This window comes from Hemitrygon akajei, chromosome 5 (assembly GCF_048418815.1).
Source record: "Hemitrygon akajei chromosome 5, sHemAka1.3, whole genome shotgun sequence".
Classification (NCBI taxonomy): Eukaryota; Metazoa; Chordata; class Chondrichthyes; order Myliobatiformes; family Dasyatidae; genus Hemitrygon; species Hemitrygon akajei.
The window spans coordinates 145402777-145429107 of record NC_133128.1 but is presented as its reverse complement, the minus strand read 5'-3'; the positions used below and the strand labels follow the sequence as shown (position 1 = coordinate 145429107).

The window sequence follows — 26331 nt, the reverse complement described above, 5'->3', positions numbered from 1 at the left end:
TGTGGGAGTAGGAGGGTAAAGTAGGATGTTGCTTTGGGTTGCACCTAAGTATTGTGTGCAGATGCTCTGTAAAGGAACCACCAATCTCTGTTTGCTTTCTCCAATGCAGAACACCGTCCTGACTGATAGATGGTTCTACATCAAACAAAATTCTGCAACCCCACAGAACAGCAGTTTGGATTGGTTTGGCTTTAGATCAGCAAGTCTGGAAAATGCCCATTGCATATGTAGCAGCAACAAATAGGAACAGCTTGCCTTGGGCTGCCTCTTCTGGCCCACAGATTTTGCTTGCATAATGAGCCAGTATTAATTAAGACATTATTGAGACTAATCCAGTAAAAAAAATGAGTCATTTCGAATTACTTGCTTGAAAATAGAAATAAGAGATAATGACTTAATCTGTTCTAATTTTGATTGCAGGAGTCATTATATGCCATAAAGCTGGGAGAAAAAAACTTTCATCAAAACACAAGTCATGCTAAACAATTTACGTACTCTGAAGAGAACCAAACACTGGTGGAGAATAGGGACTACAGTTATCCAGCACTTTTTCCACTCCTTAATATCTTATATTGAATAAAATCAGCTTTACCACTCCACAGTGAAATGCAGTCAATGAATGTATTACCAATATAATCTTCCAGTAAGTGACTACTTACGACTTATAAATACTAAAGTTAGAATGCAGTTGGCAATCAAATACAAACCAAGGCAAGCAGTGATCAAACCATGATATTATTTTGATTTTTGGGAGCATAACTACAAAAACAATATCAATATCATAACAGCTCTATGGAGAAGTGCCAAGGATGTATGTCTCAGTTATGAAGACTAAAGATATCTTAGCCCTTCAACCTGGAAATCAGACACCGAAGAGAAGTAACTGCTGAGAAGAATACTAAATATATGTAAGGATATACAGTGGCATGCAAAAGTTTGGGCACCCCGGTCAAAATTTCTGTTACTGTGAATAGCTAAGTGAGTAAAAGATGACCTGATTTCCAAAAGGCATAATGTTATAGATGACACATTTCTTTAATATTTTAAGCAAGATTACTTTTAATTTCCATCTTCTACAGTTTCACAATAACAAAAAAGGAAAAGGGCCGTAAGAAAAAGTTTGGGCACCCTGCATGGTCAGTACTTAGTAACACCCCTTTTGGCAAGTATCACAGCTTGTAAACACTTTCTGTAGCCAGCTAAGAGTCTTTCAATTCTTGTTTGGGGGATTTTCGCCCATTCTTCCTTGCAAAAGGCTTCTAGTTTTGTGAGATTCTAGGGCCCTCTTGCATGCACTGCTCTTTTGAGGTCCATCCACAGATTTTCGATGATGTTTAGGTCGGAGGACTGTGAGGGCCATGGCAAAACCTTCAGCTTGCGCCTCTTGAGGTAGTGCATTGTGGATTTTGAGGTGTGTTTAGGATCATTATCCTGTTGTAGAACCATCCTCTTTTCATCTTCAGCTTTTTTACAGATGGTGTGATGTTTGCTTCCAGAATTTGCTAGTATTTAATTGAATTCATTCTTCCCTCTATCAGTGAAATGTTCCCCGTGCTACTGGCTGCAATACTAGCCCAAAGCATGATCGATCCACCCCTAAGCTTAACAGTTGGAGAGGTGTTCTTTTCATGAAATTCTGCACCCTTTTTTCTCCAAACATACCTTTGCTCATTGCGGCCAAAAAGTTCTATTTTAACTTCATCAGTCCACAGGACTTGTTTCCAAAATGCATCAGGCTTGTTTAGATGTTCCTTTGCAAACTTCTGATGCTGAATTTGTGGTGAGGATGCAGGAAATGTTTTCTTCTGATGACTCTTCCATGAAGGTCATATTTGTGCAGGTGTCACTGCACAGAAGAACAGTGCACCACCACTCCAGAGTCTGCTAAATCTTCCTGAAGGTCCTTTGCAGTCAAACACGGGTTCTGATTTGCCTTTCTAGCAATCCTACGAGCAGTTCTCTCACAAAGTTTTCTTGGTCTTCCAGACCTCAACTTGACCTCCACCGTTCCTGTTAACTGCCATTTCTTAATTACTTTACAAACTGAGGAAACGGCGACTTGAAAACGCTTTGCTATCTTCTTATAACCTTCTCCTGCTTTGTGGGCATCATTTATTTTAATTTTCAGAGTGCTAGGCAGCTGCTTAGAGGAGCCCATGGCTGCTGATTGTTGGTACAAGGTTTGAGGAGTCAGGGTATTTATAAAGCTTTGAAATTTACATCACCTGGCCTTTCCTAACAATGACTGTGAACAAGCCATAGCCCTAACAAGCTAATTAAGGTCTGAGACCTTGGTAAAAGTTATCTGAGAGCTCAAATCTCTTGGGGTGCCTAAACTTTTGCATGATGTTCCTTTCCTTTTTTTCCACTCTAAAATTGAACAAAACAAAAATGATACACTAATCTTGCTTAAAATGTTGAAAAGAATGTTTCATCTTTAACTTTATGACTTTTGGAGATCGGTTCATCTTCTACTCACTTAACTATTCACAGTAACAGAAATTTTGACGAGAGGTGCCCAAACTTTTGCATGCCACTGTATAAAGGGAAATATATAAGCATGAAATAAATTAATAAAACAAGTTCCATATATTGAAGTCAGCTCAAACAGGTTATCATGAACTGTCTGCACAGACTTTTCATGTATCTTGCCTTTCATATCCCTTGTCTTTATGCCAGTTGCTAATCCTTTCCATCTCCAAAAGAATTCTTTGCCTAAAGGGAACATTGCTCTATATGTCTCACTGCGTCTGGTGCACTCAATTGCCACTTTATTAGGTACACCTGTACACAAGCTTGTTAATCCAAATATTTAATCAGCCAAACATGTGGCAGCAACTCAGTGTATAAGAGCATGCAAATGTGGTCAAAAAGTTCAATTGTTGTTCAGACCAGACATCAAAATGGGAAGGAAATGATATGTGAAATGACTGACTGTGGAATGATTGTTGATACTAGACGGGGTGGTTTGACCGTCTCAGAAACTGACAATCTCATGAGATTTTCACTCATAACAGTGTAGAATTCACAGGGAATGACATGAAAAATGAAGAAAAGAAAAAAAAAATCAATTGAGAGGCAGTTCTGTCGGTGAAAACATCTTGTTGATGAGAAAGGTCAGAGGAGAATAGCTAGCCTGGTTCCAGCTGACAGGAAGGCAACACTAACTCAAATACGTGTTACAACATCACCTGACTGTGCGGGTGATACCTCCATCCCAGATGTGCTGAACAACTTCTACACTCGTTTTGAGGCAGAAAATGACGTGGCGGGGAGGAAGTCCACCCCTCCTCCAAATGACCAAGTGCTGTCTCATTGTGGCTGATGTGAGGAGAACCCTGTGCAGGGTCAACCCACGGAAGGCTGCTGGACCAGACAATATTCCTGGCAGAGCGCTTGGAGGATGTGCACACCAGCTATCAGATGTTCTCACTGACATCTTCAACATCTCCTTGAGTAGCACTGTTGTTCCAAAGTGCTTCAAGGCTGCCACCATCATCGCCGTGCCGAAGAAGTCTTCAGTGTCCTGCCTCAATGACTACCGTCCCGTTGCATTCACATCCATCATCATGAAGTGTTTTGAGAGGCTCGTCATGAGGCACATCAAAACCCTGCTGCCCCCCTCACTGGACCCCCTGCAGTTCGCATACCGTCCCAACCGCTGAACAGACGATGCCATTGCCATCACCCTGCACCTGGACAAAAAAGACGTACGTTCGAATGCTGTTCATAGACTTCAGTTCAGCATTCAACACAATCATCCCTCAGAAACTGATCGGAAAGCTGAGCCTACTGGGCCTGAACACCTCCCTCTGCAACTGGATCCTAGACTTCCTGACTGGGAGACATCAGTCAGTCTGGATCAGGAGCAGCATCTCCAACACCATCACACTGAGCCCCCCAGGGCTGTGTGCTCAGTCCACTGCTGTTCACTCTGCTGACCCACGACTGTGCTGCATCACACAGCTCGAACCACATCATAAAGTTCGCCGATGACACGACCATGGTTGATCTCATCAGCAAGAATGACAAGTAGGCATACAGAGAGGAGGTGCAGCGGCTAACGGACCGGTGCAGAGCCAGCAACCTGTCTCTGAATGTGAACAAAACAAAAGTGATGGTTGTTGACTTCAGGAGGGCACGGAGCGACCACTCCCCACTGAATATTGATGGCTCCTCAGTAGAGATCGTTAAGAGCACCAAATTTCTTGGTGTTCACCTGGTGGAGAGTCTCACCTGGTCCCTCAACACCAGCTCCATAGCAAAGAAAGCACAACAGCGTCTCTACTTTCTGCGAAGGCTGAGGAAAGTCCATCTCCCACCCCCCATCCTCATCACATTCTACAGAGGTTGTATTGAAAGCATCCTGAGCAGCTGCATTACTGCCTGGTTCGGAAATTGCACCATCTTGGATCGCAAGACCCTGCAGCGGATAGTGAGGTCAGCTGAGAAGATCATCGGGGTCTCTCCTCCTGCCATTACAGACACTTACATCACATGCTGCATCCACAAAGCAAACAGCATTATGAAGGACCCCCGCACCCCTCATACAAAATTCTTCTCCCTCCTGCCCTCTGGGAAAAGCTACCGAAGCACTCGGGCTCTCATGACCAGACTGTGTAACAGTTTCTTCGCCCAAGCCATCAGACTCCTCAATACCCAGAGCCTGGACTGACACCAACTTACTGCTCTCTACTGTGCCTATTGTCTTATTTATTATTTATTGTAATGCCTACACTGTTTTGTGCATTTTATGCAGTCCTGGGTAGGTCAAAATGACAATAAAAAGTGACTTGACTTGACTTGACAATAGTGGTGTGCAGATGAGCATTGCTGAATGCACAACATGACGGACCTTCAAGTGGATGAACTACAGCAGCAGCAGATCATGAACGTACACTTACCGGCAACTTTATTAGGTACAACAGTGTATATCAACATTTTGTAATCAACAAACAGTGGTATTTCAGCTATAAATTCAAATACTCATTAATGGTCTGCAACCATTACAGGAAATTTTGACGGTGTGGGTATATTGTATGTCATTTTTGGATTTTTTTTATAACACTATAAGGATTTTCAGAGTAATACTGGTGTAATTATAAAAATTTAAGCAAATATGCATGTGTTATGCAACACAATAATTAAACAAGTTCCTCTCTTATGACAAAAATACCTGCCGAACTGGGTCATTCAGGTAACAGCCAATGACTTTAACATAGAGTTGTTTCTTTTCATACATGAATTCACAGACTTGGTAGCTGGAAAGAAAAAACTGTGATTACAAAATAATATTGTGAAAAATAATGCTTACAGAAGCACTTCACTACACTCCAAGGAAATCTGCGTCATTGAAAAGATATGGGGAATGATTCAAACAATCTCATTACCTTTGGTTTGCTCTGCCAAAGACCCAGAAAAGATAAATGAATCAAGCGAACTGAACTGAAACTATTTTGCTTCTAAACTTACACTGAGCTTACGTGAAATAAATTCTAATGAGTCACTCTACCAACTGGGAAGAGGGGATGAATTAATAAGTAAAAAAGTTTTGATTAAAGATGATGAAGCATGTACACACATATCATCTATAACTTTCCAATTATCAGCTTGAATAATACAGAATATATTGCATTAGCCATAAAGGTTCCATGTAATTTTAATCAATTACATTACCCACAGCATATATTTCTACTCATTTCACTAAAAATGTTGCATTTCTAACTTCACTTAGTTACGATGAAGTCTGCTATACAAGATTAATTTTGTTTCTTTCTGCGCAAATTCTGCCTGACCAGCTGTGCATCTCCAGCTTTTATCTTTTATTTGTTTCCAGCATCCAGAGTATTGAATTTCTTTGCATAACATTAGCTAAATCTTCTGCCGTCAGATTTTACTTTAATAATGCACTCAAATGTTAAACTCTAAACACAATAATCTGAATATCTACCTGCAGAGAGAAAATTCTTCACAATAGATGCAGCATGCAGTCATATTTCATAGAATATCATGATGTAAACTTCATAACCTAACAGTAACTCCTTTGCTTGCATCTTTGGAAACAGCTCTATTTCCATCTTTAATATCTATTTTTCCCTTTCAGGGTTCTTTGAAGACCCTAACCTGGAGTTATTTGCTGACTACGGATCTTTGTGGGAATGGGACCCGCTGTCAGGGTTTCGTAACTGGCTGTTCTTCGTTACACCAAGGGCTCGGCCTAAGAGCACCGCTCACCTTTGGATGATCAAATTTTTGTGGCTGTGAGGATGAGGGGGATCGGAAGTCTGTGTCCGAGAAGAAGACTGGTGTGTTGTTGAAGACGGAAGATCTTTGGCTGTGTGCCAACAGACTTTTAACATCATAAACCAGCAAGTTGTTATTCCTCTCCTCTTGCTGAGAAATGAAGACATCACTTTCTCCCTTATTTGGGAGACAGAGAGCCTGTGGTATGTCAAATGCCAGGTGAACAAGTATTCCTAGGAGTATTCTAAGTCTGTATTTTTGCTGTTGCCTTGCTCACACTTAAGTGCTCAATGGTGGGTGCCAATGCTTTTTTTTGCTAGTGGGGTAAGGGGGGGGGGGATCATTGCTTGCCACTGCTTACACATGGGAGGGAGGGGAGCTGGGGGGGCAGAATTTAGGGCTCTAACATTTAACTGTTGTTCATTCTTTGGGGGCACTCTTCTGTTTTGTGGATGGTTGAGAAGAAAAAGCATTTTAGGATGTATATTGTATACCTTTCTCTGACATTAAATGTACCACTGAAACCTTTGAAACTATTATACTTAGATAATTCAGACATATTCATTCAATCTCAAGCAAGTTTGGACATTTATAGCCATTAATTAAAGACACATTTTGTGACACAATTTAGGTTCAGGATGCACTTAGGGGTAGATTGAACAGAATGTGAATCCTTCTTTTATAGAATAGAAACAAATGATAGAAACTATTAACTTCAATCTATTCTAAGGATTCATAATAAATAAAAATGAAAATCAAAAATACTGTAGATGCTGGAAATCTGAAATAATAACAGAGAAAGCTGGAAATGCTTGGTAGTTCAGGCAACATCTGTGGAAAGGGGTTCTTACAAGGTCTAAAAACTGAAATGTTAACTGTTTCAATTTCCACAGATGTTGTCTGATGAGAATTTCTCATAACATTACCATGAAAATGTATTGACTGAAAAGGAATTAATATTTCTAAACCTGCTCAATTTTCAAAATAGAGAAGTCTGAACATTAAAACCATGCGTGACCAGCACCATTGTTTGTTCAAGAACAAACAATGGTGCTGTAGATGCGCTCAAGAATGAAATGAATTCTGATTCACATTAAACATTGATTTGTTATTGCTAGTCTATCATTGGTAGAGAAAGGAATCATAAACAAATATTGACTATCTTACAGGTACTAATTAGTAAATAAATTTATTGGTTAATGCCAAGTAGTCATAAATTTAACACAAACATTTACCTGCTTACACTGCTCTAAAGGGGACAGAGTTAGTCAAGACATTGCTCACTTAGTCCAGAAGGCAGAAAAGACTAATTTAGCCATTTTGCAGGAGAGAATGAATAAAGGCAATTTTTCTCAGCAGAACAAGATGATATGCTCTGGGGAGACATTCTTTTTAATCCGTTAACCTATCATATCGTTTTGATTGACCTGGAAGAAACTACAGATATTTGTAGCTGGACATATGACACTTTATCATTTCATCTAAGTCATTAATAGAAATAAGAAATAGCTGAGGCCTCTATTCATCCACAAAACTCTCTGTCCATCTATATGTAAATGACATTTATTATTCCTTCTCTGATTCTTGTCCTTTAATCAATCCTCTGACCATGCTGATATACTTCATTAACCCTTATTTTGTGTTATAACCTCTAAAGTGGATCTCCATCCAAAGAGGAATTACAAGGCATCCAATGATTTTTCATCATTTATATATTTTTTTAAATATCATGTTATCTTTTGAATTTAAGTAGATGCAAATACCAAGTTCATTAGCAGCAAAATTACTACTCAGAGCCACAAAATACACCATTAAACATTTCTCGCTGATGGAACAGGCCTTAATAGAAACCATTTCAACACAACTCACAATGCAGCTTTCTCTGCCATGGCAATCAATCTGCTTTCATCAAACTGGACGATTCCTCCAGCCTGAAGCAACTCTAGAAGAACCTAAAAAGAAACCAAATCCAGTTAATGTAATTAATAACAGTCTTTTCTTTCTATACTGCACATGAACACAGTTTGAACATTCAGTTTTCATCAAATATATACTGCGCTTGCTTAAAGATATATAGCTCAGGACTGTTGAAGAATCTACACATGGCCCACCCCAGTTTCTCATCTGCACTCTGCTCATGAGGGCATCACTTATCAATTTCCATACATACACTGATATTATTCAGGTCCACTTCTCCACCAACTTCTTTGGTCATGAGGTTATCAACTGTGTTTCTTGTATCAGTTTCTTATGCATCATCTACCTTTCCACCATGAAATTGCACACCTAGGTCATGCTCTGCAGTTCCTTTTTTAAAGCTTACAGACCTCTTTATTTCTTCCTTCATCGTTTTCCAATCATTTTACCTGCTATTTTTCAAACATTAATCTGCTCCTTAATTCACTGCTTGACTTTGCTTACTTCATATGTGGCCCAATCAAAATATAAACCACATTCATTTGTTGCACAAAATTCCAGATCCATAAATTAATAGTTTCTACTCCCTCGTCAACTCCTCGTTAATAATGAAGCAGCTTGTGATTTATATCATTATGAAATGCTTATAAATGAAGTCATTGTTCCCAAAATAATTCAGGGATATTTGCTGTACTTAATATTTTCACTATATTCCTTTCACATTCCACCTCCTGCTTCAATTTACCTTACGCCTATTCTGCTTTTAAACACCATTTTAAGATTAGATAGAGTTAACCCGTAGCACATTTCACATCTGTTCAATTGGCTACAATGGGTGGTGCTGCCACTTCATAGCTAAATGCATCTTTGCACCAAAAAGGTCACTGGCAAATCCAAACCTAAAGTTGGGAATCAGAAATTGAACCATGGCAATCTTGCAGTTTGGACTCTCTAAGAGTACATAATCCAACTGCACATCCCATTGAATCAATGCCACTTCACCTGTTGCCTCTCAGCATGTCGAGATTCATCATCAGGACTGCACAGAAACTCAAGAACCTGAAAGACACAGAAGTGAGTATTTTTTAAGAAGTTATTCAAATGCATTATTTAAATGGAATAGTTGAAAATTTTCCTTGCTTAAATCTTCTCACCCCCATTTCCCATCACAAATCACTGACTCTTGCTTGAGACTGAAGCAAAATGAGAGATGGCATATCAGTTCCAGCTCGCACAAGTGTAATGCCAGTTGTGTTAAATGAGGCAGTACGGTAGGTTGAAAGTGAAAGGCACATTCTATGGCAAAGGAATATTACTGGGTATTTACTAACTCACATAAAAGGGTGGATCAAATACTGAACTACTTTGTCAAAACAAAAGATTGGATTAGAATTTAGGAAACATCTAACTTTGCATCAAATTCTGAATCATCACAATTGCTTAGAATAACTCACCTGATCAAAAAGCATTCTGTTGACAAAGAGTGTGTTGTCTGGTTTTGCCAGCTGCCTTGCCAGAAAGGTAAACAGACACCCAACCTGTGATGGAGTAAAGTCTGAATTCTCCACCATTACCTACAAGTAGTAAAAAAATACAAAGAAATTCAAGTACAATAGAACTAACACTCCCAATAACTGATTATCGTGAAATCAGCAAATTATATACAGTATTCATACTTACATATTCATATTTATCTATGAAACCTAGAAATACTTGCAGAGAAATGTAGCTTCATACCTGTAACATATTTTTAGCCACCCCAGAAAGTGAATTTCAGATAAAATTTCAAGCCCTACTTTCAATACACGTTTAAATCAAGCTCCTCTGTGGGATTTAGCTCAGTATCAGTAACCTTCCCTGGTGAACTAAGGTTGAGCAGGTTATAGCAGTTCTCTTTGGCGAGACTAAGGATGAGAGGTGATGAGAAAGGTGAATAAGATTCCGAGAGGCATAGACAGAGTGGACAGCCAGCACCTTTTTCCCAGGGCCGCAATAGTCAATACCAGAGGACATCCATTTAAGATCAGTAAGTGAAGGAAAATTTAGGGGAGATGTCAGAGAGTTGGGTGCCTGCAAAGCACTGTTGGAGTGTTGGTAGAGGCTGATACGATAGGGACAATTAAAAGACCCTTAGATAGGCACAAGTATTTAAGAAAAATGAAGGGTTATGGGCAGTGTTGGAGGGAAGGGTTAGATGGTCATAAAGTAGGTTTATATTGCATGGCAGTACAAGATGGTGCTGGTGAACCAGGGCAACATTTTACAGGTGACTGACAAAACTTTGAAATATACTTCTGAACTATACTCAAAGCAATCTGCAGCCTGCTAAATCCTTTAAATAATGTACTTTTGAACCATCTTACTGAACCAGCAATTTCACAAGCTTCTGAATGACTCAGCTAACAACTTTGAAGCATGCAGGTACTGCACCTTTAAACAGACGAAGGTACATTGCCAGAGCTGAAAGAGAGGAGGGGAAAGAATCAAAGCCAGACTGAAACACGGGGAAATGAAACAAGCATCTCTTGTGGCTAGAGAACAAGATTGAGGGCCTAAGGGCAAGATAGCTGTATCGTAGGGAAGTGAGGAACTGCTGCGTTCTGTGTTTCACTGAGACACAGCTCACTCCAAATACACTGGGAACACTCAAAGGCTTCTCGATACATGGTATATACCAGACTGCTGACTCTGAGGGGGCAAAAGGTGGGGATCTGTGTTTCATGATAAACTCTTCGTAGTGCTCTGACACAGCAGTCTTGTCACATATTTTCCCCCAACCTGGAAGATCTAACATTTAAGTGCCAACCATTCTGCTTACCAAGAGAGTTCTCTTCTGTGATCCTGACCACCAAAGGCCAATGTTAAACAGGCACTCAAGATATTGAGTGCTGCCATTTGCAGACAAAAAGCAACCAACACCTTTCAAATCATTGTCGGGGACTTCAATCAGGCTTGTTTGAAGGAATCTCTGCCCAATTATAATCAACCTATAACTTGCAGTACCAGGGGTCCCAACACACTCGACCATTGCTTTATTACCATAGGGAAGGCCTACCATTCCATGTTTAGACCGCATTTCAGGAAATCTGACCACGTGGCCATCTTCCTCTGACTTCCATAAGAACAAGGCTCTGAAGACAAGGACAACAAGAAGTGGTTGCAGGAGGCAGAAGAACGACTACAGGATTGCTTCAAGTCAGTGGACTGGGCTGTGTTCAAGGATGCAGAGGATCTGAACATCTATGCCACAGTTATCACAGACTTCATAAAAACAGCCATGGATGAGTGTGTCCCCACAAAATCATCCAGTGTTCCCCAACCAGAAGCTCCGCATGAACTATACGATCCACAATCTGCTAAAGATCAGACCAGTAATATACAGGTCTGGCAACCAAGTATAATACAAGTAGTCCAGGTCCAATCTCCAGAAAGCCATCATATGTGTGAAGTGGCAATTCCAGACCAAACATGAATCACTAGAGGATGCTCAACAGCTGTGGCAGGGCTTAAATGCAATTATCTCTTACAACGTGAAACCAAATGACAAAGGTTACAACAAGGCTTCGCTGCCAGATGAGCTCAATGACTTCTACGCTCATTTTGACCATCAAAACATGAAGGAACCTTTACCAATTTTCACAACCCTCGACGACCCTCTGATTTCAGTCTCTGAGGCTGACATGAGAGCATTCTTCAGGAGGGTGAACCCAGCAAAAGCATCCACCCAGATGGGACACCTGGCCGAAGTACTAAAAACCTGTGTTGATCAAATGACTGGAGTGTTCACTGAGATCTTTAACCTCTTGCTTTGGCAGTCTGGGGTACACGCCTACTTCAAGCAGGCTTCCATTATACCAATGCCAAAGAAGAACATCATAACCTGCCTCATGACTATCATCCAGCAGCAATTACATCCACAGTGATGAAGTGTTTTGAAACGTTGGTGATGAAACACATCATCTCCTGCCTGAGAAGCAATTTGGATCTGTTCCTATTTGCCTACAGTCACAACAGCTCCAGAACAGATGTCATTGCAATGGCTCTTCACTCACCCTGGAACTCCTGGACAGCAAAGATGCATACATCAGGATGCTCTTCATCGACTACAGCTGAGCATTCAATACTATCATCCTCTCAGTTCTAAACAATATGTTTCAGGATCTTAGCCCTAATACTTCCTTATGCAACTGAATCCTTGATATCCTCACTTGCAGACCCCAGTAAGTTTTGATTGTCAACAACATCTCCTCCACAATCTCCCTTAGCACAGGTGCACCACAAGGCTGTGTGCTTAGCTCCCTGGTCAACTTGCTTTATACTTATGACTGTGTGACTAAGCACAGCTCCAATGCCATATTTAAGTTACCGTCACCACTATTATTGACTGAATCAAAGGCGGTGACAAATCTCGTTTAGAGGGACTGATAATCTGGCTGAGTGGTGCATGACAACCACCTCTCACTCAATGTCAGACAGACCAAGCAGCTTATTATTGACTTCAGAAGGAAACCATAGTTCCATGAGCCAGATCTCATCAAGTCATCAGCAGTGAAAAGGATCACCCCCTTTAACTTCCTCAATGTTATCAATTCAGAGGATCTGCCCTGGGTCCAGCACATAAGTGTCATTATGAAGAAAGCATGGCAGTGCCTCTACTTCCTTAGAAGTTTGCAAGATTCAATACAACATCTGAAACATTAACAAATGTTAACAGATGTGTGGTGAAGAGTATATTGACTGGTTCTATCACGGCCTGGTACTGATAAATCAATGCCCTTGAATGGAAAATCCTACAAAAAGTAGTGGATATGGCCCAGTCAAACAGGGTAAAGCCCTCCCTTTCATTGAGCACATTTACATTGTGTGCTATCACAAGAAAGCTGCATCCATCATCAAGGACCCCCTTCATCCAGGTCATGCTCTTTTCTCACTGCTGCTATCTGGAAGCAGGTACAGGAGCCTCTGTACCCACACCACCTGGGTCATGAACAGTTATTATCCCTCAACCATCAGGCTACTGAACCAGAGGGAATAACTTCACCCGCCCCATTACTGAACTGTTCCTACAACCTATAGACTCACTTTCAAGCACACTTGATTTCATGTTTTCTTTATTCATTGCTTATTTATTTATTTACTTATCATTATTTTTCTTTTGTATTTGCACAGTTTGTTGTCTTTTGCACGTTGGTTGTTTGTCCATTCTGTTGGGGGCAGTCTTTCTTTGATTCTACTGAATTTCTTGGATTTACTGTATATGTCTACATGAAAATGAATCTCGGGGACTTCCGGTAAGATGGCGATTGCTTAGCTGCTCCGAACATTTGTTCCGTTACTGTCGCTACCTTTACACTAAATGTCTCCATTTTATAAAGCTTAGTTAGGAATTATTTCGGTATCTCTTACTTGCCTGTGAATATATCTAACCTACAATGTCTAGCAAGAGTTCTAAATCCGGGAGAAAAGAAACTACGACCTCGTCGGACGTGACGATGGAGGCGCTTGCAAATCTCCGAGACGAAATCTTAAAGGAAATTAAAACCGCTTTCAAACAGTGAGAAGAGAAACTGGATCAGATCAACGATAAAGTGGACAAACATGCTGAACACTTATCTCGCATCGATTTGACTTCTGAAGCTTTAGAAAGTCGGGTTCGATACTTGGAGACTCTCTGTTCCAGCTTAGAGGAAAAATCTAATAAACTTCTTTCCAAAATGGTGGATCTCGAAAATCGCAGCAGACGCTGCAACATCAGAATTCTGGGATTACCAGAGGCAACTGAGAAGGGGTCAACCGTGAAGTTTTTCGCCGAGTTTCTCTGTGAGATATTCGGGAAGGATCTGCTTCCAAACCCGCCCGAGCTCGAACGGGCACACAGAGTCTATGTTTCCCCCGGAATTCTGGGCACCCGTCCGCGACCAGTAATCTTGTGCTTCCATCAATACCAGGTAAAACACAGTCTGATTGTGGAGGCACGTTGCAGAGGCTCTTTTTCTTTCCAGGATACAACCATTCGCTTTGTGGAAGATTTTGCACCCCAGACCTTAAAGATGCGCGCTGAGTATAAAGGCGTAATGAAAGTGCTTTTTGATCGTGGTTTCAAACCTTCCTTTCGTAATCTTGCTGACCTAAGAATCAAGTTTAATACCGGGGAATTCAAGTGGTTCAAATCAGCGAGGGAAGCTGAAGCGTTTGTGGCAAGTCTTCCGGCTATCCAGTCATCTTCGGAATCTGATCGGACCTCCTAAAATGGTGGATAAGTACTCCTCGTAGTAAAATTACTTTCTCTGGACTCGGAATTCACTTGAATCACTCAGACATTATTCACTGAAACTCTAAAGGCTGTTGACAATCTCTCCCGGGATTTGGTGTGTGTGTAATCTATTTTTACCTCTGTATAACTTTACCTACAGAGTTCTACAACTAAATCTAACTTGTTTTGGAGGTTTGAAGTCTTTAGTGAAGGCCTCCCTGTTTGTCGGTTCACAGTTCAACTGCTGATTTATTTTTCCTCTGTTTTAAATACTTATTTATTTTATCTTTTTCTTTTCTTCACCCCCTTTTTTTTCCATTCTCTGAATGTTTTTTTCTCCCTTCTCGGTAAACGGTTGATAAATACTCGTCTTGAATTTATAATTTTCCCCTTCCTCTTTTTTTCTTTTTCCTTCTTACCTTTTTTTTTCCCTTTCTCTTACTTTATCCTTCTATAATATTTCGCGGGTAGGTTAGTTTTGGTTTTCTTCCGATTTTCTCTGTATTACGTTGTATATCTCGGCAGAAGGTGTTCTAATCTGTAGTTATGTTTTCTAGTGTATAAACTAGTTACTGTTTGTTATAGCATTTATACGGAACTGCTGTCAATGACACAGATCTGGAAGTTGTATTTGGGTTAATTTTTTTGGTAGAGCTAGCTACTTGTTTTGGTAGCCGTCTAGTTTTGGGTTGTGTGGGTGGGGTGGGTTTTCCAGTTCCAACATTTCTTTATTGTTTAGGACATGTTTATATTTTGACCTTACGAATCTATGTTTACATCTCTGCTCCCAGTCTGCTATTGTACCGCTTGATTTTTTATATGCCTGCTGCCTTTTATGCATTAGTAATTAGTGCATTAGAGTCGAATGTACTTCCTAAGAAGGTTGGCGTCATTCAATGTCTGCAGTGAGATGCTGAAGATGTTCTATAGGTCAGTTGTGGAGAGCGCCCTCTTCTTTGTGGTGGCGTGTTGGGGAGGAAGCATTAAGAGGAGGGACGCCTCACGTCTTAATAAGCTGGTAAGGAAGGCGGGCTCTGTCGTGGGCAAAGTACTGGAGAGTTTAACATCGGTAGCTGAGCGAAGGGCGCTGAGTAGGCTACGGTCAATTATGGATAACTCTGAACATCCTCTACATAGCACCATCCAGAGACAGAGAAGCAGTTTCAGTGACAGGTTACTATCGATGCAATGCTCCTCAGACAGGATGAAGAGGTCAATACTCCCCAATGCCATTAGGCTTTACAATTCTACCTCCAGGACTTAAGAACTTTTTAAAAGCTATTAATGCTTTTTGAGACGGTGATTTAGATGCATATCATATTTTTTTACTGAGTTAAGTATTGTATGTAATTAGTTTTGCTTCAGCAAGTGTATGGGACATTGGAAAAAAAGTTGAATTTCCCCATGGGGATGAATAAAGTATCTATCTATCTATCTATCTAATGGCTAGTGCACTTAAATTTGTGAGCTGGAATGTAAAGGGACTGAACCACCCTGTTAAAAGGAGGAAGGTATTCTCACATATTAAACAACTCAAAGCTGACATTGCTTTCCTCCAAGAAACTCATATTCGTTGTTTCGATAACTCCCGGCTTCTGTCCAAGTGGGCGGGTCAGCATTTTCATTCATCCTTTGCCGCTAAAGCTAGGGGAGTCTCCATTCTTATTAACTCAAATATTCCTTTTGAACTCCATAATAAAATATTGGACACAAATGGCCGTTTTATTATTGTTTCTGGTAAACTATATAACACTAAAGTTGCACTAGCAAACCTGTATGCCCCCAACTTTGATGATGTTAACTTTTTTGAACAGTTTTTTTCCTCACTACCAGACTTAAACTCATATTCTCTTATATTGGGTGGTGACTTTAACTGTTGGTTGGATCCTAAACTGGACCGATCGTCCTCTGTTACCAGATCACCTACCAAATCTGCCTTAGCTATTCAGTCGTTTCTCTCTAATTTTGGTATCTCTGATATATGGCGTTTCCTCCATCCTACGGAGAGAGATTATTCCTTTTTCTCACATGTTCACCATACCTTCACTAGAATTGACTATTTCCTACTCGATAACCAACTTATCCCATTTGCCCACACTTGTGACTATCAGAGTATACTGATTTCTGACCATGCCCCAATTACCCTCTCTCTGAACTTTCCCGGTCTCCCTCAGAGGAACAAACACTGGCGGTTCGATTCAACTTTATTATCGGATGATGATTTCATAAAATTTATTAAAGACCAGATAACCTATTTTAACACTAATACATCACCTGAAGTGCCATCCCAGATTGTCTGGGATGCCATGAAAGCATATTTGAGGGGTCAAATAATCTCTTACACAGCAAATCTCAATAGAAGATCCCGTGCAGATCGAGCAGACCTCATTAACCAGATTAAAGATGTGCATCAATTATATGCCCAAACGAAGAACCCTGAATTATACAAGAAGCGCGTTGAACTCCAAACTAAATTTAACCTTCTGTCCACTCAACCTGTCGAACGCCAACTTCTCGAAAGCAAGAGCCGCTTTTACATTCATGGGGATAAGTCTGGTAAATTCCTAGCCAATCAGCTGAGGCGTTCTAAAGCCAAACAACATATTACAAAGATCCGGAAGGAGAACGGAGACTTTACATCGGATCATTTAGAAATTAATGACGCATTTAAAAATTTTTATTCTCGGCTTTATTCCTCTGAAGCCCTGAATGACAATATCTCTGTGGATCAATTTTTACAGAATCTGAATATCCCCTCACTTTCATCTGATTTCAAAGCCAAACTTAATGCGCCTATATCACTAGAAGAAATATCTTTTGCAATTTCTGCACTGTCCTCAGGGAAATCTCCTGGACCTGATGGGTTCCCTGTGGAATTTTATAAATCATTCTCCTCACTTCTTTCTCCTCAGTTACTTTCAGTATTATCTGACTCGTTTAACTACGGCAAATTGCCACCCTCTTTCAATGAGGCATCTATTATTCTTCTTTTAAAAAAGGGCAAAGACCCAACAGAGTGTTCCTCGTACAGGCCTATCTCTCTGCTCAATGTTGATGTAAAGATCTTAGCTAAAGTGTTGGCTCATAGATTAGAAACCATTATTCCCTCCATTATCTCTGATGACCAAACAGGCTTTATTAAAAACCGTCTCCCTTTTTTTAACATTCTGCGTCTATTTAATATTTTATACTCAGTTCCAACTGGGACTCCTGAATGTGTTATCTCCCTTGATGCGGAGAAAGCATTTGATCGTATAGAGTGGAACTACCTTTTTGCAGTCTTAGAAAAATTTGACCTCGGCCAAAGTTTCATCTCTTGGATCCAATTGCTGTACCTGTGTCCTACTGCTTCTGTTCTAACTAACTTTCAGAAATCCCAAGTATTCAATCTCAACCGTGGCACCCGTCAGGGATGCCCCTTAAGTCCCTTTCTCTTTGATTTGGCTATAGAACCTCTGGCGATAGCATTTCGAAAATGTCCTGAACTGACCGGGATTTGGAGAAGGGGTGTTGAGCATAAAGTCTCTCTCTATGCTGATGACTTACTACTCTTTCTCTCATATCCGTCTACATCCTTACCTCTAATGTTTTCACTTCTTGACCAGTTTAGCCAGATCTCTGGCTATAAACTCAACTTACATAAGAGTGAACTTTTCCCAATTAATAAAGAAGCACAAGAACTAATATTTCCTGATCTCCCTTTTAAAGTAGTCCATAATCAATTCACTTATCTTGGAATTACAGTCACAAGGAAGTCTAAAGATCTCTTTCGTGAAAACTTTGTCAATCTTTCATATGCTACAAAACAGAGTCTGGTACAATGGTCACCTCTATCTATGTCCTTGGTAGGTCGTATCAATGTTGTCAAAATGTACGTTCTCCCCAAATTTTTATACTTATTTCAATCTATCCCAATTTTTATTCCTAAATCTTTTTTTGATTCCTTAGACTCTATTATTTTGTCATATCTGTGGCAGAATAAGCGCTCTAGAATTAATAAAATCCACCTCCAAAAATCTAAAAAAGAGGGTGGCATGGCTTTATCTAACTTTCGCTTATATTACTGGGCAGCTAATATATGTTGTGCTGCCTTCTGGTCTTTCTTCCACGGTCAACCTGAGTGCCCTAATTGGGTGGCAATGGAGTTGAGCTCCACTAAAGAATTATCTATATCTGCACTTCTTGGCTCTGCACTCCCTAGCAGTCTGCCCAGATCAATAGCTAATCCTCTGGTTAGACACACTTTGCGTATATGGGCTCAGTTCAGGAAATGCTATGGTTTCCAAGGGTTTTCCATTTCTAGCCCTGTCGCACACAATCACCTTTTTTTACCTACCACGTTCGATTCAGCATTCCATGTTTGGTACAGGAAGGGCATTAGACATTTTGAAGATCTCTTCATTGATAACCGCTTTGCTTCTTTTCAACAGCTCTCTGTTAAGTTCAACCTGCCTAATGCTCACTTTTTCAGATATCTTCAAATCCGACACTTCACTGCTCCTTTAATTCCTAACTTTCCTGAAATGCCTGCGAAAAATGCTATGGACCTATTTCTCTCCATTAATCCACTAGGTAAAGGTTTAATTTCAATTATCCAAGATAAACTAGCAGCCTTACGACGGGCCCCTGTGGATAAAATTAAAATGGCCTGGGAGCAGGATTTAAATATCTCCTTATCCGAGGAGAGCTGGGACTCAGTTCTCAAATCGGTTAACTCAACCTCTCTTTGTGCTCGCCATTGTCTCTTACAGTTTAAGATTGTTCATAGAGCCCATATGTCTAAATCTAAACTATCTCGATTCTACCCTGGCATTAGTCCGCTCTGTGATAAATGCAAGAGGGGCGTGGCCTCTCTCATCCATATGTACTGGCTCTGTCCTAGCTTGGAGAAATTCTGGAAAGATGTCTTCACTACACTATCGGGTATTCTGAATCAGCACCTAGAACCTAACCCCTTAATTGCTCTGTTCGGTTTTTGGGGCGAGACAGATTTATGTCTGGGTCCGACCAAATGCCGAATACTATCCTTTGCCTCTCTCCTGGCGAGACGCTTGATCCTCCTTAGATGGAGAGATGTTGCCCCGCCCACTCATGCACAATGGCTTAACGACATTATGGCCTGCTTGGACCTCGAAAAAATTCATTATTCAGTTCTCAATTCGGATTTAAAGTTCCATAAGATCTGGGGGCCTTTTATCGAGTACTTTCATAACCTTCCTCTTGACTAGGGTTTTTTTTTTCTTTTCGGTCCCTTGCTTTCAGCTCCCTTTTTTTTTCTGGTAGTAGGCATTATTATCCTCTGTTGCTAAGTGTATTCACAGTCTGGGAGTTTGACTGTCCGGACTTATACTCTCTATATTGTGTGGTGGTTCGTCTGGAGTTGTTGTTTTTTTCTTGTGTTGTGGGGCTTGGGGAGGACACTAAGCTCACTTGTCTTTAATTTAGGTGCTTTTTTGTTAAATTCTCTTCCTCTGTAGCATATTGTTATTGTATGCTTAACCTTGCTCTGTATTAATGCTCCTCATTGGGATTTAGGGTTTTTAATTTTGTAAAATGTTTTGAAAAACTAATTAAAAAAATTTTTAAAAAATAAATAAATAAAATAAATCTCAGGGATGTACATGGTGACATATATGTACTTAGATAATAGATTTACCTCAAACTTTGAACTAGAACTGTATTGGGCGTCACAACATCATGGTGTGTTGCACTGTTCTATGTTCTTTGCTATGTTTGCATGCTCTGCTTACAGTATAATTTTCATCATGCCGATGATAGCTCACAAAGGACAGATAGATCAAAAAAACAGTTGTTGTATCTGCACTAGAAGTAGATGAATGGTATTTTTTAACCAACAAGAATGTGTGGTGTATAAATAGATACGAAGACTTAAATATTTCTAAATGCACCATCTACGAGACAAACAGTATTCACGTGTGTTGGGTTTCCTACCACAAGTGATTCAACTGTTTCCACAAACCAATTTTCACACTGTTTACAAATCATGTTAGAATAGTGGAGGAATACTCTCCAAACCGCCCAAGTGAGTGCAAATGCAGCAATGGCCCTGCAACCCCAAAGATACTCTACTGCACCCAAGGCAACTTAGTTGTACGGCAAGTACTCCAAACACCACTTTTAATATTCACTTCCAACAACAACACACTGCAGCTTTATTATACGTCGACATATGCACTGTAGTTATTTGACAAGCCTACTGCAACAGCATCTCCCAAAGCATAACACCTGAAAGAATGATCATCGTCACTAATAGTTTCACTCTCAGGTAAATCATACTGGACCGTGCAGTTTTTCCTTCATCAGTTTGCGTTCTGGAATCCCCGACATTAACACCACCAAAATTCTTTTCAGCACAAAGCCTCCAGCAGCTAAGATGCAGACCAAGCCCAGCTAGTATAAATCGCCCCAAATGGACTTCATCAACAAACACATCTTATACCATTGCAGAGACTACTGCCATTTTTTTTTCAAAGAATTCTTACCTTGAGTAAAATATCCACAATCCTCTGCTGATGCTCCACTGCTTGCTTGTCATTTCTGAAGTCTTCAAAAGTCTATTGAAAACAAAGACAGCACATTGCTGAATTTGGTGTTATACACCAAAATGAGTTTATGGAGGTTTTGAGAGAAGAACAAACAAATCTTCCTTATAATTTTTACATCACTTCTTTTTAAGGTTCACTGCATCATAATCTGCTCAGGATAGAAGAAACATAGATCCATGACTTTTATCAAATGCTACTCCATAATTAAAGAAAGCACAAAATGGAAAAATTAATCTGTATAAACCTTTAAAATCAATGAAATTTTGCTTTTCATAGAAAATTAAATGAGAAAATTTTGCACCACTTTGGTGCTTCAACACCTTTAACAATTAAAGTGACACTTTCGAAGTTAGATAGATAGATGATAGATAGATAGATACTTTATTCATCCCCATGGGGAAATTCAACTTTTTTTTTCCAATGTCCCATACACTTGTAGTAGCAAAACTAATTACATACAATACTTAACTCAGTAAAAAATATGATATGCATCTAAATCACTATCTCAAAAAGCATTAATAATAGCTTTTAAAAAGTTCTTAAGTCCTGGCGGTTGAATTGTAAAGCCTAATGGCATTGGGGAGTATTGACCTCTTCATCCTGTCTGAGGAGCATTGCATCGAAAGTAACCTGTCGCTGAAACTGCTTCTCTGTCTCTGGATGGTGCTATGTAGAGGATGTTCAGAGTTTTCTATAATTGACCGTAGCCTACTCAGCGCCCTTCGCTCAGCTACCGATGTTAAACTCTCCAGTACTTTGCCCACGACAGAGCCCGCCTTCCTTACCAGCTTATTAAGACGTGAGGCGTCCCTCTTCTTAATGCTTCCTCCCCAACACGCCACCACAAAGAAGAGGGCGCTCTCCACAACTGACCTATAGAACATCTTCAGCATCTCACTACAGACATTGAATGACGCCAACCTTCTAAGGAAGTACAGTCGACTCTGTGCCTTCCTGCACAAGGCATCTGTGTTGGCAGTCCAGTCTAGCTTCTCATCTAACTGTACTCCCAGATACTTGTAGGTCTTAACCTGCTCCACACATTCTCCATTAATGATCACTGGCTCCATATGAGGCCTAGATCTCCTAAAGTCCACCACCATCTCCTTGGTTCACACATATTGTTGAAACAACATCCAGTTTCTGCTGAACAATGTCCCACAAACATAATAACCAGATAATATCTGCAGTGCCTTTAAGGGATAGAGACTTGTCACAGCACTAGATGCAACTTCCCTGCTCAACAAGATATTGCCATAATTGAACCTTTTACCTATCTGAGATGTGATGCCTTTTTAATACCTCATCTGACACCTTTCTTTCTTTCTTTAATGGCTCAGTTATTTTGAGCTGGTGAGATATGAATCTACAATGACCAGAAGAACCATGCTACCAAGCCTGAAAAATCATACTTTCAAAAAAGTTGTAAGGAAGCTGCATTATAACTGATATAATATTCTTGAGTAAATATTACATTGTAGAACAAAAAAAGGAATGCGGGAAGAAGCCATCGAATCAAGCAGTACTTATGGATGCAAAAGATACAGCTTGCCATTTCGGCTCCACTGTCTGCATCACACCTGTTTCACTTGTTCTGATATCTCATGTTTCCCCTACCCCCCCCCCCAAATTAACTACTGAAGACATTTAATTGAAGACTTTTGCAAGAGCAACCAGGGTGTAGGCCCAAATTTGGTTTCTGAGTTAGCAGAAGTAATTGTGGAAACAAAGTTTCCAGCATTTTAAAAAAATCTGCATTTCACTTGCATTCCATGTCCATCACAAGCAAATACATTCCTATTATTCAGCACCACAAAAAAATCAACATCTATTATCACAGACTCCCATCACCCAGGCCGTGACCTCTTCTCGCTACTACCATTGGGCAAGAGGTGCAGGAGCCTTAGGCCCCACACCAACAAGTTCAGCAAACAGTTATTACTCCACAACTATCAGTCTCCTGAATCAGCATGGATAACTTCACTCACACCTCTTACAAACCCACAACCTATAGACTCACATTCATGAACTCTACAGCTCGTTTTGTCAGTATTAGTTCTTTTTTTAATTTGCATAATGTATCTTCCTTTGCACATTGCTTGTTTGCAATTCTTCATTATCTATAGTTTTTTATTCCTTTGTATTTCTTTATTTTCCTGTAAATGTCTGCAAGAAAATGAATTTAAAGGTAGTATATGATATAAACATACTTTGATATATTTGACTTTGATGTCCAAAAGCAGCAGGAATGAACCTGCATTACCTCAGAAGGTATGAAACACAAGCTATACTAATGTAAACAAATTCTGTTAACTTTACAAGTTTATTAGCTCTTTAATATTGTAGAAGTGTTTCACAACTTTTAAAAGTAAAAACTAAATGTACACTTGAAATATCAACAGCTTTTAACTGTCTGATTTTAGACAAATTAATAAATACAACCTTGCGCTTCAATATCTCAATATCCAGAGAGCAACACATGGCAACAAATGAATTCAAGTGTTTGTCTCTAAAGTGCTGTCAGCAACTCTGCTTCCACCACTCTCAGGCAGAACACTCTGGACACACCATTCTTTTGGTGAAAAAAGTCCCCCCTCGGATGCTCAAGGATTAAGGACACGGAGCAAATTGGTGCACAACCGAAGACAAGTTCCTCTCCAATTTCTATATTAGCCCTGTAGGAAAATATCAGTGGTCCTTCACCAGAGCTCGGTCAATCTATCTATCCATCAGAAATATGGGCATGCCTATGCCAGAAGTATTGCTGTAGTTTGTTACAGCAGGTCACTACTACCTTCCTAAAGGCAATTAGATAAGAGCCTTTACAAAAAAACATCAGTTTGGGTTAAGTCAAGAACAACAGTGTGAAAACATAAGGAGTTACTTGTAAGCCACACAAACCGTAACAGTAATAAAGAGTATACATCAGAAAATTAGACATGTATGCGGCAAGGGTAATACTGTAATAGTGGGAGGGAGGGTTAAATTTAAAATCTAAGTTAGCAGTAATAGTGTTTTAAAGAGTAGCTTTCTTTCACGTACAGTGAAATGCACAGAGGATAAATTCAAGGTGAGTTTAATTATGGAGGATGAATTCATTTCTAGTATTTAGTTGGTGGAAAAAAAACTCAATACAGCACAAACCCTGTAAAACAACTCCACAGGTTTATTAGAACTCCCATAAAAGTAAGACTCTGAAATTATTTTAAATACCAACTAATTATGCGTATTAACTACTCACACACGTGCAGATTTCCAATTATCTTGTGAGTGAACATGCTGTTCAACATGATGCAAATCTAAATGAACTAAGAAAAGCTGAATCCATTGTTTGAGCTGAAACAGCTGAGCCATCTACTATAGATTTTGGCTGCCTCAGGCTACAGAAGGACTACATTTAAAAAAAGTATTCTTGCCTCATGAAACTTAGCCCCTTAGATAAAATGCACAATGAACTGGGGGAAAACAACTTGCAAAGGCTTGTACGAGCTAGATAATCTAATCCAGACAATTTTAATTCAGCTCGTGAACAGAACTCTCAGAATCAAATATCTGCTCAAGTACAGGGACAGCATTGAACTGACAGTGGAATTTGCATTTACTGTCATATGCACAAGTCCATGTATGCAAAGATGGAATGAAAAACCCACCTGCAGCAACATCACAGTCACATAACATAAGAAACTTAAGTTACACAAAAATAAAAACAAATCAAACAAAATTATACAATGCTAATTGATAGTGGCAACGCCCATGATTAAAATGATGACTACAGTGAGTGTGGGCCCATAATTTAAGAATAATCATTTGTTAGCTGAGGTTCTATGAACAGTATTCATCACATTTGATAATGTGGGTTCAAGTCCAACCTGAAGCATAAAATGCAGGTAGATACTCCATCTTAGTCTGAGGGAATGGTGTCCTGGGAGAAGCAGCATCTTTCAGATCAACATTAAACAATAAACTGTTTTCTCAGGTAGATGTATAAAATTCTTTGAAGAGCTGTTACTTTGGCATTAAGGGTAAAATCACTTATGAACAGATTATCTGCCATCATCTCATTGCTGTCATTATAATCCTATTGTGTGCTGCCACATTTCTCACATTACAATAGGGAATACATTACAAAATTATTTACGGCTATAAAGAGCTAAGTCAGTCCCAAAATGCAAAACAAAGAGATCTGCATTACTCTCATCAGCTAAAGAAAACTGCAAGTGAACACCACAACATAACCAATGAAGAATTAAAGATTTGTTGTGGATGAAAGATAGTTCTTTGATGTTATGTGTAAAAACCACCAGTAGAACTAAATTTGAACACACTTTTGATGAAACTGAAATTGCTAAAGTAGAAATACTGTACCAGAGCCAAAACATTAAGAAACTCTCGAGTATCGAAGTGAAGGAGTGTCCTAATTTGAGGGTACAGTTCTTCATCAGAAGCTACTTCAGTTGAGTGCAAACGGATCAGAAACTCAAAGACCTGAAACAAACAAAAAACAGGAAAATATGTATCAAAGAGATAATGTGAATTAGCATCATTCAAATATACTTTTACATATATGTGACATAGAAAGCCTTTTTGCTTTCAACAAATCTTTTGGAGCACAGGAGATGCATTTATAAACAGCAATAGAACATTTTTGATGAGCTGTGTGCATAAAACCCAGGCTTATGGTTGATGTATAATTGTTCTAGTTGAAGCATTGAATATACAGCAAATCCTGCAGAGTATCACAGAGCGCAGCTTCAGAATTAATTAAAATTGACCAATACAGTGGAAGCACTGTATAACTGGATAACTCAAAGTTCTCAGTGAGAAAGATTCACAGTATCCTGAGGGCTAAATCTGGGGTGTTCAACACCAGCAATCCATAATCAAACAAGAAGTCCAGGTATAACCTAAGGAAGGTTACTGTGAGTGCAAAAAGGCAACTCTGAGTGAAGCTAAAGACAGAATTGGTGCACAGTAGCTGTGGCAGTGTTTGCACGCCATTATTTACGAAAAGGCAATACATAACAGCACAAATGGCTATGATGCTTTAGTCTCCAGTGAGCGCAACACTTTTTATGCATGCTTTGAAAGGGAGAATAACACTACATTTGTGCAAATCCCCACATCTATCTCAGAGGTCAATGTCAGAACATCCTTCAAGAGGGTGAATCCCTTGCAAGTCGTCAGGTCATGATGCCGTACCTTGTTGGGTACTGAAAAATCTGTGCCAACCAAATGGCCAGAGTGTTTAAAAATATCTTTAACCCCTCACCATTGCAGTGTGAGGATCCCACATGCTTCAAAAAGGCAACAATTATTCTAGTGCCTTTAGTGCCCAAGAAGAGCAGGGTATGT

At 39.7% G+C, this 26331-nt stretch overlaps 1 protein-coding gene across 3 annotated transcripts in view; it reads right to left on the bottom strand.

Annotated features, from left to right (window-relative positions):
* vps8 (VPS8 subunit of CORVET complex) overlaps positions 1–26331 on the bottom strand; it is a 618230-nt gene that overhangs the window by 454634 nt on the left and 137265 nt on the right. For all 3 annotated transcript variants that reach the window (XM_073046772.1, XM_073046773.1, XM_073046774.1), the window contains exons 26-31: positions 25345–25464; positions 20917–20988; positions 9615–9734; positions 9163–9219; positions 8113–8195; positions 5177–5261 (exon numbers count right to left, since the gene is read on the bottom strand). In XM_073046772.1, the coding sequence (XP_072902873.1) occupies positions 5177–5261; positions 8113–8195; positions 9163–9219; positions 9615–9734; positions 20917–20988; positions 25345–25464 (537 nt within the window). The remainder of the gene's footprint in view (positions 1–5176; positions 5262–8112; positions 8196–9162; positions 9220–9614; positions 9735–20916; positions 20989–25344; positions 25465–26331) is intronic.